General features: G+C 39.0%; 2 protein-coding genes across 3 annotated transcripts; both read right to left on the minus strand.

Moving 5' to 3' along the window:
• Positions 1 to 170: 170 nt before the first annotated feature.
• LOC126587860 (U1 small nuclear ribonucleoprotein 70 kDa-like) lies at positions 171 to 5,817 on the minus strand. 2 transcript variants are annotated; one of them, XM_050252950.1, is made up of 10 exons: positions 5,552 to 5,817; positions 4,395 to 4,509; positions 4,206 to 4,285; positions 4,036 to 4,111; positions 3,883 to 3,947; positions 3,727 to 3,789; positions 2,201 to 2,282; positions 1,961 to 2,123; positions 1,620 to 1,691; positions 171 to 1,290 (listed from the first exon to the last, which is right to left on the minus strand). In XM_050252950.1, the coding sequence occupies exons 1-10, from the start codon at positions 5,651 to 5,653 to the stop codon at positions 555 to 557; spliced, it is 1,554 nt and encodes a 517-aa protein (XP_050108907.1). In that variant the 5' UTR covers positions 5,654 to 5,817; the 3' UTR covers positions 171 to 554. The 2 variants fall into 2 exon arrangements, with proteins under 2 accessions (XP_050108907.1, XP_050108900.1); XM_050252943.1 differs by lacking the exon at positions 5,552 to 5,817 and adding an exon at positions 4,760 to 5,462.
• A 5,194-nt stretch (positions 5,818 to 11,011) lies between these two features.
• On the minus strand, positions 11,012 to 15,223 carry LOC126585600 (proline-rich receptor-like protein kinase PERK4). The gene is made up of 9 exons (XM_050250059.1): positions 15,081 to 15,223; positions 14,116 to 14,911; positions 13,193 to 13,717; positions 12,816 to 12,902; positions 12,630 to 12,700; positions 12,462 to 12,538; positions 12,101 to 12,245; positions 11,824 to 11,985; positions 11,012 to 11,685 (listed from the first exon to the last, which is right to left on the minus strand). The coding sequence occupies exons 1-9, from the start codon at positions 15,114 to 15,116 to the stop codon at positions 11,452 to 11,454; spliced, it is 2,133 nt and encodes a 710-aa protein (XP_050106016.1). The 5' UTR covers positions 15,117 to 15,223; the 3' UTR covers positions 11,012 to 11,451.
• Between the last annotated feature and the right edge of the window lie 1,040 nt (positions 15,224 to 16,263).

Raw genomic sequence — 16,263 nt, forward strand, 5'->3', positions numbered from 1 at the left:
ATGTAAAAACACATAACAACATGTAATTAACTCGCAACACCACAATCCCCCCGTTTCTTCACGAAAACAGAAAGTAACAGTAGCCAGGTAACAGGGAAAACATATTTAATCGATGCAACTATTGTGGGTGGGCAACGAGAAATTTTGCCTAAAAGAAAACCAATTCGGCATAAAGTTTGGACCTTATACCATTCCAGCCCAAAATTAACAGGATTTTCAAGAGAAATAAAATGTCACAGGAAACAATTAATTCTCACAAATTTGATAAGAGGTGAAAAATCTCTACCTATTTCCACCAGCACAAACGTTCAAACATTAAAACCACCCAACAACACACACACAATATTTCCAAAACTTAAAGACATCTTCATCGCAAAACATTTAAACACGGTCTCTAAATTAGACGAAAGAACGAGAAAAATAATATAGCAATAAGATCCACACCACAGAAAGTAGCTGCTGCATAAGACGCAATCTCGAGCACTGATCAAACCAAGTAGAGTGAATATCTCACCAGTGAGGTCCGGAGGCTTGAGAGGTTTCGAATTTCAGTCTTAATACTCATTGTAGTCTCGAGATAGTGATCTAGATGACCTCTGATAATCTCGCTCGACATCTCCACCCCTCTCCCTTTCACGGGGATCAGCTGGTGCTTGTTCATAATGGTAATCATCCTCTTCCATTCGATCATAGCGATCATGAGCATTGTCAGGATACTGTTTGTAGCGATCATCATCATGCTGGACTTCCAATTGATCATACTGGCTACGATGATGCTCATAGGGCTCAGCATCATCATCTGGCTCTGAGTGCCTATGGCCATGCCCAGGTTGTTCAAACCAACCCTGGTCGTCTTCTTGGGCAGTGTGGTCATAACCCCGCTCCCGATCCCCATGTCGGACCCTCTCATGTTTTGATTCAATACGGTCATGGGAACGGCCACGATCATGCTCAGGCTCCCCAACTTCATAATCCCTCTCCCTGTCTCTAGAGCGATGATCACGATCACGCTCCCGATCACGGTCTCTATCTCGATCACGACCATGCTCATAGTCACGACCACGATCCCGTCCTCGTTCACGACCACGATCCCGATCACGACCACCACGATCTCTTTCCCTATCCCTGTCCTTGTCCCTGTTTCTATCACGATCTCTGTGGTGCCTATCTTCCCTGTGATCACGGTCTCTAGACTTGTCATGGGAGCGTTCACGAGAGCGCTCGCGGGACTTCTCCCGTTCTCTTTCCTTTTCTTTCTCTTTTCCTCTTTCACGGGATTTTTCTCTATCCCTGAAAATCATTTCACTCAATATCAATCATATAGAAAGCAAAATCTGAAATTGCATCAATCTATGAAAACTTAGGCAACACTTACAAAGCATAACATATGACAGAACAAAAACTTCAAGACTATTGTTGCAAAACTTATGCCTCTCACGATTACCTATCATTATAGTATACAAGTAAAAAGCAGTCCATAACCATTATGCAGCACCGCAATTTCTTCTTTTTGTTTTTTATAATTAGAATCAAGTTGTCTTATTTTTTAAAATTTTGTGTTGAGTTTCACTACGCCTAAAACCTTTAGACAGTGTGCACAACAATTTGGAAAATCTTACAAGTCTACATGTCGCTCCTCGCGTGCCCTTGGCTCCTCAGACCGGGGTTGTCCTCCAGATTGTACTTGCTCCCTAAGCAAATAATGATGAATGTTATAGTTAGCAAAGACGCCTAGAGAATTATATGAGAAAACAAACTTAAACAACTGAACACATAGAACTTGGAAGTCAACAAAGAAACAGTAAAACAGTTTAATATTATGCTGAATTACATAATAGGAAGACAAAGAAACTGCTCCTGAGATACACTTAAAAGATAAATTCTTGTAACAAAGTAAGTGTAGAAGCACGTCAGTTTTCCAATGACAGAAGTGTGGAAATGTTGGAATCGAACTAAATACCTTCCAGAATATCTCTGATTGACATCTTCACCTCCAACTCTGGTAGTTCCAAGCCCACCACCCAGTCGGCGGGGTCGCCAGTTAGGAACTGTTCTACCACGTTCAACATCAACAAGTACCCTTCTTCCCTCAATTTTCCTCCCATCAGCTTGTTTGTATGCAGCTGTGACATATATAGCTAGCATTAGAAACAAAGGACCAATCACATGGTAATGTTTAGTGCATAGTAATAAGACAAACCTTTCATGTCCCTTGTATGCATGTATTCAATGAATCCATAGCCTCTAGGTTTATTTGTTTCTTTGTCAGCGACCAATCGAACCTGAAATCTCAAATAATAATAAAATTAATCAACCAGATAAATAGACGATTCAGATCTTAAGCAAAGACTGCTCAAGACTAAGAAATATGCATAGATGTTTTAACATTTACAACAAGGCATCATACTACAAAATCTTAAATATTGAATCCTAAATGGCACGGCAGACAGGCACTATGCCTCTTTAGCCGTGCTCACCTTTAAATCATACAGCTTCCATCGCAAGATGCATCACCACCGGCTAGAGTTGCAGAAAAACGGACATTTGTGGCCAATTTACCAGTTGGATAGACTATTGTCCCCTTACCAGGGAGATTTTTTAAATAATAAAAACTTATAACTACTATTGAAAATAACATGACATCAAGCTGCTGATGTATCTTTTCTGAGAGCCTTTAAAGCCACAAGTAAAAGTTTCAGCAGGAAATGCACGTTACTAAAAGTTCAAAGATGAAAGAAATGGTAATACTCCCTACATGATTTACCCAGTGCAGGGAAAAGAACAGAAGTTGGGGACTCCTTTTCTTGCTTGAAATAAAGGCCAAAAGACACAATGCATCGCTGCTCTGCTCAACTTATAGTAATCAGCTTTGCTATGCAGGATGAAGCATCTTTGAAGTTGGATGGGGAGAAATTATGGAATCAAAGATACCATATGTGAACCAATTACCGCATCTTACCAGGGATAGTCTTGAATGTTAGGACTTAAAAAGAATATATATCCTATGAAAACCCATTTCCAAGATCTCTTAAATAATACTACATCAAAGAGGGATCTATGGATGGAGCAAACCAATATGAAATTACCATAATACTTGCAGTGACACCTGTGTTAATATCAAGGCTGCTGTGCAGGACGAAACACCATGTTTGTAATCAAGTAGGTAGAAATCAAAGATATTGATGAGTACTCACTGCTTACCAGGGATACTTCTTCAATGTTAAAACTTAATGCTAATGTCCCTAGAAACACCCAATTCCACGATCTCTATATTAAACCATTTCAAAAAGAAAGCTATGGAAGGATTTAAACAAACCCGCAAGACATTACCGGTATATTTGCAGACACCTGTATTAGAAATACAAATTTGCATAGACTCCACTAACAATAAAACTAAATCAGAGAGAACAAACTTGAAAGGCGTGATTATGCATTACCATTTATGGTAAAAGCATTGTTGACGTCAAACAAGTTGGTTGAAAGGTGGAAAGGTGGATTTTTCAAATTCAGTTTATCATGCATAAAATTTGTAAATATGTACCCCAGATATCTTTTGAAGAAAATATGAAAGAGGAAAACAATCCTGAAAACCCTGAGACTCCAGCATGCTTTTTCAAATTGAAAGATTAGAAAATCTGCAATTTGTAAAGGGAAATAAAGGATAGGCTACAGCACATGTGAACCTCTTACCGAACCCCCTTAGGGTTTCTCAAACAAAATACCTACCCGCTTGATTGGACCATAAACGTCAAACTCCCTTTTGATTCTGCTCTCAGTTGTCTCATAATTCTGCAAGAATACAGGGAAAATCACAAGTCAATCTTAACGAATATGAAGAATACGAGAAGGAAATCCAAAACTAAACAAAAAAAAGTTACTTACGAGTCTAGCAACAAACAAAGTCTTGTATGGATCTCCAGAAATGCTTGCGTCATTATTCGGATCATCTGCACGAAAACAGATGTTAGGAAGACAAGAAAACAGAAACTCCAAGACTCCAAACTCTTACAATCAAGAAAAGAATCAGATGATTACATTTCTCTAACTCTTCCGCAGCCTTTGCTGCACCCTTCTCAAGCCTTAACTGGTGTATTCGAGCCCTTCTTTGTGTCTGAATCCCACAAAGCAAAACAGACACATGTCAGTACAAACAAAGATTTCATATCGCTAAGTCCTCATACAAGTGATTCAAGTAAAAAACTTACAGGAGTTTCACCCTTTTGGACAGGCGGATTATACTCAGGATCTCCAGGCTCCGCAAACTTACTCACAAATTGCGCTACCCCTTCATTATCCAAAAATAAACAAAAACATTTTACAAAATTAACAGCTACAAGATAGAAATTAATACCAAATTGAAACCAATCAGCCCCCATTTAAGATGGTTAACAGACCTGTCAAAGGTGGGCACTTTTTCTTCTCCGGAGGCGGTTTGAAATCCAACGGCGGTCGAGGCTCAAACAGCTTCAAAAGGTTGGTTGTTAGACCAGTGGGGTGGCTCTGCCCAATCTGCAAACGAAATTTTCCCAATCAACATCCCTTACAAAATACATCCAGAACTTCACACTATTTACAAAATTACCAATTACACACTGCCCAGATACATCGAAATTTGATAAATCAGGATAAAATTACTGAGATAAGTCCAAAATTTAACTAGGGTTTTTCTAAAAACAAAGAAAATCGCATAATAAATCAAGCAATATGAGAATTAAAAACCAACGTTCACGTGAATAGCATAAAAAACCCTAGGACGAACCATCTTGAGCTGAAGAACATTTTGGCGGTTCTGGGCCTTGGTTCGGCCCTGAACGGCGGCGTTTTGGCCGCGCATGAAAGCATCGTTGTTGAAGTCTCCCATGGCGAAGCGATGATCGGATCTGGGTTACGAGTCCGAGTACTCGTACTCAGATGGTGAGGATTGCATAAATCTATGGCCGATTCGGATCCGGTTGCTACAGTCGGGTCGGGGTCAGAGTCGGACTGGTGAAGCCAGATAGCGGCGGCGAAAGTTTGCGAAGGGTTTTCGCGAAGGTATTTATAGACAGCCAATATTGTGTGTGAGTTTTTTCGGGTAATTACATTATTTTCCCGGTACTTTTTATTCTTTTCGGGCCGGAAAAGACTTTTTTATTCAAGTCAATAATATCAATGTGCCGATAGATTGTGTTTAAGCCAGGGGCGTTTTCGTCAATTGATCTAATTGATTGGTGTTTTAGCCACATGTTCCAACTCACGCCACCGTGCAATTATGATAAAAGATTTACAAATAAGAAAAAAATTTCAATGTATCGAAAATATAATCAAGTAACGTTATTATTTATATCAAATCCTTAACAATTGGGAAGACATCGAAATCAAAGAAAGCATGATAAAATAACAGATATAAGCTAAATTAGTAAATAATTAGCTAGGGGGTTTTTTTTTTTTTAAATCAAAGAAAATAGCATAACTAAACAAGCATTTTTTAATTAAAAACTCAGGCTTTAAAAATAAAAATAAAAACTTAAACCTTCACGACTAAGAACAAGAAACCCTAATTAAGGCTAACCATTTTGAGCTGAACAACATTTTGGCGGTTGTGGGCCTTGGTTCGGCCCTGGACGGCGGCGTTTTGGCCGCGCATGAAGGCATCGCTGTTGAAGTCTCCCATGGCGAATCGATCGGAGCTGGATTACGGGTATACGAACGGTCGGAGTAATCGTAACCAGATAGTGAAGATATATGAATCCGGTTGAAACAGTCAGGTCCGACTCGGACTCGTGAGAAGCCCGATAGCGGCAGGGAAAGTTTCTTTTTTCATTTTTCTTTCTGGGAAGGGTTTTCGCGAGGGTATTTATAGAAGCCAAAGTCGGCCAAAACGAAGGGCAATTTTCCCGGTGGTTTTTCTCGTTTGGGGTTAGAATGGACTTTTTAATTTTTTGGGTTACGGAAGTGGCAAAGCCCAAAAAAACAATGCAAAAATCATACTGGGTGCCGGCCCATCTTACTATTGTTTTTTTTTTTTCGAACCCATCTTACCATTGTTAAAGCCCAACGTTTTTTAAAAATGAATTGTTATTAGCACTCCAAAAATCTCATTCTATATTTTAAACTTTCTATATTAATATTATGAAAGAAAAATACACTTGTGAAGAGTGTAGAATGAGATTTTTGGAGTGCCAATAACATTTCCATATTAAAATTTGTAATTGAAATTAGAGGAATTGAAGTACAGAGGAATTAGATCAATAAATAATGATTTTCATTGAAGTTATTTACTAATAATATGGAACTGGAGGATATATAATACTAGTTAAAAATTGTTTAACTATTTTTTTTTTATATAAGGGGTGGAAAAAAGCTGAAATCCAATTTGTGTTTTGTAACTAAAGAAAATCCAGTTTTTTTTCAAAGTCAAGGCCATTCAAAGCAGAAAAGCAAAGAAAGCTGAAGCAGCAAAAACGTTGCTTCTCGAAACCTGCTTTTTTTTAAAGGAAAACTAATGAAAAGGGCTTGAAAACTTTGAGTTTTAATGATAAGGACAAAATAAAGGGTAAAGTGAATAGTACCAGGATTGACCTTTTAGTGTACAAATGTGGTTTTTCGTTAAAGTGAACAGTACCAGGTGCTTTTCGTTAAAGTTCCATTTTTTCAAAGTAGGCATATGAAGGGTATTCTTTGATGATTTTTTTTAAATAGTGATCTTACCCTCGAGGACGTCGTCGCCGATCTTGTCGACCTCAACTTGAAGGAGTGCTGGTCACCTAGAAGCACGTTGTCCCCGACCCTGCCATGACATTGTTCAATACTCCCAGTTTCAACAATCACAGTCATCGCCCTTGATTTCAGAACCAAATTGTGAATCCAAACAAAACCAATAGTCACACCTAACTGCTTTATTTCATAGCTGATTATTTCTATAGCATAACAAAAACAGTTTTTTTTTTTTTTAGAAGCACAACACCAAACTAGCCCATAGTACTATGGTTTAATAGTGTTTCTGTTCACTTATATGTGAGAGGTCTTAAGTTCAAATCTCATAGATGACGAGTTTGTAACCAATTTATTCGCACATTTCCTTAGTTTTCATAATATCCTTGTATAATAACAAAATATGTATGAAATCAGAGCATGAATGAAAACCAGATTGATTATTAAGATGCCCTATGAGACGTTAGGTTAAAATTTCAGAATAATGCGAGGGTATAATGGGTAAAAATAATAGAAGTCATGATTCCGTATTATTTATAAATCAAAATACTACATCCCCTCAAACAATCTAACGGCTGATTTGGAAAGTGTTTTTAAATGATTAAAAACAATTTTACATAAAACATTTTTGGGTTCCATAAACACTTCAAGTTCCTTTCCAAAATTAACTTGCATTCCCAATAAATATTTGTTCCAAATTTTTTTGGGAAGTGCTATTAACACTTCTAAATTCTCATTCTACACTTCTCACAAGTGTATTTTCTCTCTCTAATTATAGAAAGTTTGGAGTGCAAAATAAGATTTTTGGAATGCCAATAACAAATCCCATTTTTTTTTCTCTAAAAGCGCTTTCAATAATTTAAAAGTATTTCCAAATGAGCCATATTCCTCCAAAATCAAAAGATTATTATTTTTTTTAAACAAACAATAGTCTCTAAACTAAGGGGGTGAGGGAGTTGGCCAAACCTCACAATGGGCTTACCATAATAATGTGGTTCAAGTTTGTCTTTAATGGAAATCGAATCTAAGATCTCTCACTTACAAGTGAAGAGGAATAACACTATATGTAACATCCCATATCGCCCATGGGAGTGGATCATGTAAGCCTTATATGTATATTCCCATCTCTACCTAGCATGAGGCCTTTTGGGAGCTCACTAGCTTCGGGTTCCATCGGAACTCCGAAGTTAAGCGAGTTATCGTGAGTTTGTGGTCGGGACCCAAAACGGACAATATCGTGCTACGGCAGAGGCAGGACTCGGGATGTGGTGGGAGCCCGGGCCGGAATGTGACACTATGTAGTATTAAGTGGCAAAAAATAATTCTTTATTTTGTGTCGACAACATTTATGTTTTGATTCATCCATAATTAATAAACGCATAAATAATTCATAATTGGAAACATGTTATTAATGTTTATACATACTCAATTTAATCAACAAAAGCATGAACTATAACATTTTTTTTTCATAATGAACATGAGCATCAGAAAAGATCTCCCTAAACCAATGAAAGGAACTCCTAACCAAAAGATAACCAAACAATATTTGACAATATTAAAACCATGAAAAATCCCGAAGCTTAGCATGAAAAATGCAGAAAAAATTATGTTGCTTTTTAATTTCATAAAGAATTAAAAGATTACAAGAAAAACCCACGACATCAACCTCCACTAAACATTCCAATTTGTTAGAAAAATGAGGTTTTTTTAGGCAAAATATTGATTCAGATTAGCAAATCATTTGCGACAAGATCGTTAGTTGCAATTGCACCAGTTACAAACTTCGTTTCTTGAAGGATATGCTTAAGCTGAGTAATAGTATCATCAAAAAGTTAGCAAGAGAGTAGATTTGTTTAACTTAAAATTTAGATGAAAACATTAGCTTTAGATCCTTCGATTTGAGAATGAAATTTTTCTTAATAATATATAGTGCAAATGATTGTGATGGGAATAAATATAATTTGCCTGAAGACTATGTTGTGCCTTGGCCCGTTTGTCCGTGCGGAAACGAGATTCAGATTACAACATCACCAAATCACACTCAGTTGACAGAATAAAATACAAGAAATAAAGACATCGAGAAATTTACGAGGTTCAGCAAAAATCCTGCCTACGTCCCCGGAGAGATATTGCTCTTCACTATGAAAATAACAGTACAAGTATACATGAGTTAAATTGACATAACCCAATCTTGAATTCCTTGTCCACCCACTCATAGAATTTTCCCAAAAGCCTTACTCTATCCCAAGAGTTCTTTCACCAGAGATCTTTCACTCTAGCTCTCTTGATTTCTCTCACCCGTGCCCATGTTTTCCCATGGGAGAGCCGAATGCTCTCCCCCTTGGATGCTCTCTTTCACACACTCTCTTCTTCAGCTCTTTGCAAATAAATGGAGAAGAAAAATGAATCAACCTTTCCTTTTTCCACAGATATAATGATGATGCATCATGCTCCCTTTGCATTTTACTCAAACCCACCCCAAAGCCACTCACGTGGCATGTAAATGGGAAACCAAGAAAAAAGGCCAAAACAAAAGAATCCCAAGCAAACATCATCATTGTCTTCCACTATTAGCCGAAATGAGATATGACCACATTTGGTCAATACTCCGAAAGCATAACACACAAAGTCACTTAATTGTTGCCAGCTCAAAATATGAGCCAATCACAACAATCTCCACCTTGGCGAATATACTGTGCAAAAATCCTTGCACCCATCACCAAAGTCCATTGGCCTTACGTACCAGCATACACACCCTGAATCAACCTCTTTGGTCCTGTTCCGATTCAGTCACTGCCAATGCATGTGCAGCTGCTGCAAGCTAAAAATCACGATTTAGCTTTAGACAAGATCTCGACACATCCTAGTCTCCTCCAGCAGGTTTTTCTCCTCTTCATTGTCTGTAACCTGGAAACTCGTCAGCGCGCCCGTTTCCAGCAACAACCCATCGAGCCAGACAAAATTCCCACACTTCCTCCTACCTCAGGACCATCTCATCACCTGCGAATCCCATAGCTCCACCTGTTGCAAAACCCCTGTAACACTTGAGACCAAACATCACCAAGAAAAGTGTTGCTTCGAGTACCTAGAGGGCATACTCGAAGCCTTATGCCACAAACTTGCTACAACCCGGCCTTGCACCGTAGCACTATGGACCCTTGCCTCCGAAACCAGATCTGAACCTGTTGTCTATTTTGTGTATCATTCCACACCAAAGAAGCTTGCACCTGCTTCAAACTTACTGTATCTTTCCATGCAGTAAAGTTTCACAAGGTTCTAAGACAAATCTGAAAGTGAGGTAAGAAGAAAGAGGCCTTTGTCTTCTTCCTCAACATCAACTTTCGTAGTGGATCCAAGCATCCCTGGCTTCCATTTCTTCAGGCTTCCATTACTCTCCTTTACCAAGAGTAAAACAGCATCTCCCATTAAACTGCTCAACTGAAAATTCCATGGTGAACAACAAATCTGGACCTCCAACGAACCAAAGCGTCCAACGATGCTCTGATACCAATTGTTGTGCCTTGGCCCGTTCGTCAGTACGGAAACGAGATTCAGATTACAACATCACCAAATCACACTCAGTTGACAGAATAAAATATAAGAAATAAAGACACTGAGAAATTTACGAGGTTTGGCAAAAATCCTGCTTACGTCCCCGGAGAGATATTGCTCTTCACTATGAAAATAATAGTACAAGTATACATGAGTTAAATCGACATAACCCAATCCTGAATTCCTTGTCCACCCACTCATAGAATTTTCCCAAAAGCCTTACTCTATCCCAAGAGTTCTTTCACCAGAGATCTTTCACTCTAGCTCTCTTGATTTCTCTCACCCGTGCCCATGCTTTCCCATGGGAGAGCCGAATACTCTCCCCCTTAGATGCTCTCTTTCACACACTCTCTTCTTCGGCTCTTTGCAAATAAATGGAGAAGAAAAATGAATCAACCTTTCCTTTTTCCACAGATATAATGATGATGCATCATGCTCCCTTTGCCTTTTACTCAAACCCCAAAGCCACTCACGTGGCATGTAAATGGGAAACCAAGAAAAAAGGCCAAAACAAAAGAATCCCAAGCAAACATCATCATTGTCTTCCACTATTAGCCGAAATGAGATATGGCCACATTTGGTCACTACTCCAAAAGCATAACACACAAAGTCACTTAATTGTGGCCAGCTCAAAATATGAGCCAATCACAACAGACTAAACTAGTGAAATTTAAAACACATTGAATAAATTAAATGTTTGAGCTAAAAACACAGAGATCAAAAGTCTAGGAGGTGCACTACCTCTCTGAAAGATACCATGAATAACTTTATAATTTGTGATACAAATAATTTTATTGAAAATAAAAATATCCAACATTCAAGGCAATTCATAATAATACAGACAATCTATCTTCTAAGTCCAAAGTATTTGTACGGTATAGTACAAATCCATATTTATCAGAGAAAAGATCAAACTTAATTAAGCTAATCAAGATCTGGGTCATTTCAATTACCCCCAAAGTACACAATTACCCAAAGCAAATCAGCCTGCGGCCCGATCAATGGCACTCCTAATCTTCAATTAACCTCACATTTTTTCAGCTTAATCACAAAGTTCAATGACAAATTAGAACAGTAATCACGTTGCATGCATGCATGCATATGATCATCCTTAATTGCTTTCGTATTTACAGTTTTATCGAACTGTGAATTTTAATTCTGTCCTTTTAAATCAGTATTGTTGTAGAGCATGAGGGCTCAAAGTCCTCATTTCTTGGGTGTGCTCATTTCTCTGGAGTCATTACTTGAAGTCCCGAAATCACTGCTCCCAAATTCCTGGCTTGAAAGGGCTAACTTTCTGAACTTCTTCATGTCAGCATTGTACGCCTGCGTATCGTAGTCCGAGCTTCCTCCACTGGCGTTGAACATAGAGCTCTTCCCGGGTTTTGTTCCTTCATTTAGATCATCGAGCGATACATCTCCTTCCAGTGCACGTACTATCTGTTTCGTTCATAACATAAACATTATGTTATCAAACTGTCAATCTCAACTATTGGTCAAAATGAAATTTAATTTAAATGTTGAGACAACATAAATAACTATGAGTCTATGACAACATAACATGTCTGATATGTATACCTGGCTCATCTTTGCGCGCTTTCTAGCAGAGTGACGGATACTTGCAGCCGCGCACGCGACCATCCGGGCCATCTCATTAGGGTTGTAGTTATTGTCCAAACGAATATCTACTAGCTCCGCGTAATTATTATCCTCTAATGCACGAGTGAGAAGTGGTCGGGCCTGTACATTTGTGTCACATTTTGCACAAAATTAGTAAAACCTTAATGATCATATACTCTAAATATTAAAAAAAATATGATCAACATTGGAAAGGATAGAGCATGCAAGTACTAACCCAGTCAACCAAGCTGTCGTCCATTGCATTTGAAGGATCCACTGGTTTCTTTCCAGTTATGAGTTCCAGGAGCATGACCCCAAATGAGAAAACATCAGACTTTTCTGTCAATTTTCCACTTGATGCATATTCTGGAGCTAAATACCTGCATTATTCAGACGCAAAACCAGAATTATATTTGGTAATTAGACCAACCCACTAATTAAGATGAGATTGAGTTATAATTACACAGATTGCTTGCGTTGCAAGGTACTAATAAAATTGATTCATTTTCGTATCTGACATAACCTATTGTACTATTCGAACTCAGGTCTCGAATGTAGGGGTAAAGGCTATCTACGAGAGAAGCTATGTGACATACCCGAAAGTTCCCATGACTCGTGTCGATACGTGGGTGTTATTGTCAGAAGACAGCTTAGCCAACCCAAAATCTGCAACCTGAAAGAACAGAAAAATGAATACATTAAAGGATGATCTCGGGATGTTGAATGACTTTGGCATGAAATTATAAACAACTTGGGGACTATACCATGGCTTCGAAGTTGTTATCAATGAGAATGTTAGCAGATTTGATATCACGATGGATGATTTTCGGGTGGCCTGGATGCAACTCAAGTTCCAATTAATTAGTAATGATGAGACTATATATATATGTCAGACATATACAATAGTTAAATAAATGGGATAAACGATATAAGGGCTGCGACTTTCTTACAATCTTCATGAAGGTATGCAAGCCCTTTGGCAGACCCAACTGCAATCCGAAGTCTAGTTGGCCAATCCATAGGTGGTAGACCCTTTCCTGCAACACAAAGTTTCAAAAATAGCTCAAAAAGATGAACAAATACACAGCCATTTAACCAAACGTGTTGATTATCTTGTTGACTGCCTCTCTTTTCATTTTTATAAAACGAGAGATGATCAACAAAAATGTGTTGGATGGTAGCACTCATAATAGATTAAAGTAAATTGATGAATTTGATCTTTTTTTTGTTGTTGTTGATGATTTGTTGTCATTTAGTGTTATCAACAAAATATCGACAATGTACTAGATTGTGTGACAGGGAATATGCTAAGTGCATTCATACTCACCATGCAAGTGATATTCCATGGTTTTGTTGGGAACAAATTCATAGACCAGCATTCTCTGCTCACCAACAATACAATATCCAACCAGTGACACAAGATGTCGATGGTGAACGCGACTAATGATCTCCACCTCTGCTGCGAATTCTCTTTCTCCTTGCCCACTGCCCGACTTGAGACTTTTCACTGCAATTATTGTTCCATTGGGCAAAACACCTTTGTGCACATACCCGAACCCGCCCTGACCCAACAAATTGGCCTGATCAAACCCATTAGTAGCGGCTGCTAGCTCATCATATGTGAAGGTGCTCTTGTTGAAACCAAGTGCCATTGATGGTGAGGGAGGTGGCAATGGGGGTGCTGAGTAATTGGTGCTCACTTCACCGCTCATCGGCATTTGAGGAGGTGTTGAAGACCAAGCACCACCACCACCACCAGGTGGTTGGTTGTTTAGCCTCATCACATGGTCTCCTTGTGGATTATTCATATCGTGCCAACTTTGTTGTTGTGTGTTGTAATAGCCACCACCAGCTGCGCACACATAAAGTTGTTTTCCTTTATTGTATGAACAAGTCAATAAGTCTATTGTATGTTCTACGATAATTATATTATTTTCTTTTAGTTCAACCATTTCAACGTTTTCCGTATGTGTCTTAAGCTCTTTGATTAGCAAGACATCAAAACAAACATTCCTAAAACACATCAAAGAATTCCAAAACATTCCTAAAAATCACAATGATAGATCGCGCTTATATGATCTGCCAGTTTATGTGTACGTCATACCATGTGGTCAGCTAATGTGGTATGAAAATATGGTACTTCAAGCATTAGCGAAATAATGAATGTTGCTAGGGCAAAAAAGGAGAAAAAAACAATGAATGTTATACATGGATTAATGCATGGGTGATGAACGAGTTAGGGTTTGACACCTTTAGGAGCATCTCCATAGTACTGCATATCGCGGCGCTTTCTCCTCCTCTTCCTGATGCAAACCACACAAACGACGAGCAGGACAATTATAATTACAGCTGCCCCAATTGCAACTCCCGCCGCCCTGCCTTTATTTGAAGATGATGATGTGTCGTCATCATCAGAACTACTTTTTGATGAGGAACTACTAGCACGTGGTGGCGTGAGTGCACCAGAGGGAGAAGTCCGAGAACGCCCTGGAGGAGGAGGCGCACTCAAAGTCTCATCTTCAGCATCTGCCGCTGGTGTCTGTTGTGCCGGCGTTGCCTTTCCCGGTGATTCCTTAGCATGAGGTGGAGATGGGGTCGCCTCTTTTGGTGCAGGTGGAGACTGGGACCCCTGCTTGGGTGGATGTGGCGATGATGATGAAGACGAGTCCTTAGGAGGTGGCGATGATGATGAAGACGAGTCCTTGGGAGGCGGCGATGATGATGAAGACGAGTCCTTTGGAGGCGGAGATGATGATGGAGGCGGCGAGGACGGTGGTGGTGATGATGCCGGCGTCGAGGATGGTGGTGGCGCCGAAGATGAGTCCTCTGGGGATTCCTTTGGAGATGGACCAGATGGAGATGACTTGGACGAGTCCGGCGTAGGTGGTGAAGAAGATGAAGAGTCCGGGGACGGCTCACTGTCAGAAGACATTATTCGTCTCTTGCTCAACCTCCGGCCAAGGACTAATTTCCCAAAGAGTTGTATGTTGTGGTGGCGGGAAACTTCACCTCTCCCAGAACTGCTCGTCGCAATGATTGAAGTCCCCTAGACCATGATCAAATTCAACAATATTTGAAAGAAACAACATTAGGTTTTGGAAGATCAACGTATCTCACGACGCATGCAATCATGCAGACGCATATAAGAGAGAAAATGCAAATGTGTAACTTAAACGAATGTACATGTACATGTGCTACCAAGTAAAGATAACAACATTAGTATCGATCTCCCTCCAGGATTTAGATCCCATGTTCTGACATGTACGTATGACATTAAAAAAGAATTTTCTGAAATTTAAAATCGGATATTTTTGGAGAAAAAATCGTAAGATCGTCTGGAAATTAAGGGGTGGAAAACAAATAATTAAGGTGGTACCTGGTGATCAAAGAAAGAAGGTAGGAGGGTTCTCAAAGGAAAGAGAAAGGAGGTATGATTGCCATGGCATTATGGCCTCCTACAAAGGAGGGACCAACCCCTTAGCTCTCTCTCTAAACCTATCTATCTGTGTAGGCCAGCCCTTAACTTAGCATTTTGTTTGTTATTTCTTTTACCAGTTCTTCTCTCCCACTTTGGCACCTCGCTGCAATCCCCCACATTTGTATTTGCTTTACATTCTTCCCTCACAGCCAACAAATATAGCCTTCAAATTTAGACATTTCCTCCACCTTTCACGCGCATCTCTTCACACTTGTTACAACTCACATCAACCAACTGAATAACCTACTCAGTAACAAGTAAACACAGCATAAAATGGTACCAAGAATAGTAACTTGTAGGTATTGTGTCCGTATAGGCCAGACATCCGTTATTTTGCACCCGCTCAGCACCTTATTATCCCCTCTTACACCACGGTAGAAGTTCAATTCTTACACTTCTCCGTTATTTTCTAGTTAGGACACAACTCGGTTAATTGTGTATCAGTCGAGCATTTTTCTGTCATTATTGTATTTTCCCTTCCTTCTCATCAGAACAATAGATGGTAATAATATCACTGGATATTGGAAAGAAAAGTATGTATAAGCAAGATGACGATGAAAAAAGCTCGACGGATACAGAATTAGAAGATGTGATTCGTTCTAATGTACATTGACTAAATTTTAACAATTTTCCAGAACTGATTTGTTTTCTGATATGATCTTGGCTGTGGTTGTACTTTGAGAATTAAAGAGCAAATTGTATCAATTTGCTGATTAAGAAATGAAAACATTCAGCATTCAAAGGACCTCTGACTAAAGAAATATTCAGCATTCATTAAGGTGAAAGGTGAAGCCACAATACATGTGGAGCAAAAATTGTACATAATATGTAAACAAATTATTCACTCGACACAATTTCACCCTCGTTCATTTTTCCGAAGAGGGTTTTATTAATTCGAGTTCGACCCATTCTAGGTTACG

Source organism: Malus sylvestris, chromosome 2 (assembly GCF_916048215.2).
Source record: "Malus sylvestris chromosome 2, drMalSylv7.2, whole genome shotgun sequence".
NCBI lineage: Eukaryota > Viridiplantae > Streptophyta > Magnoliopsida > Rosales > Rosaceae > Malus > Malus sylvestris.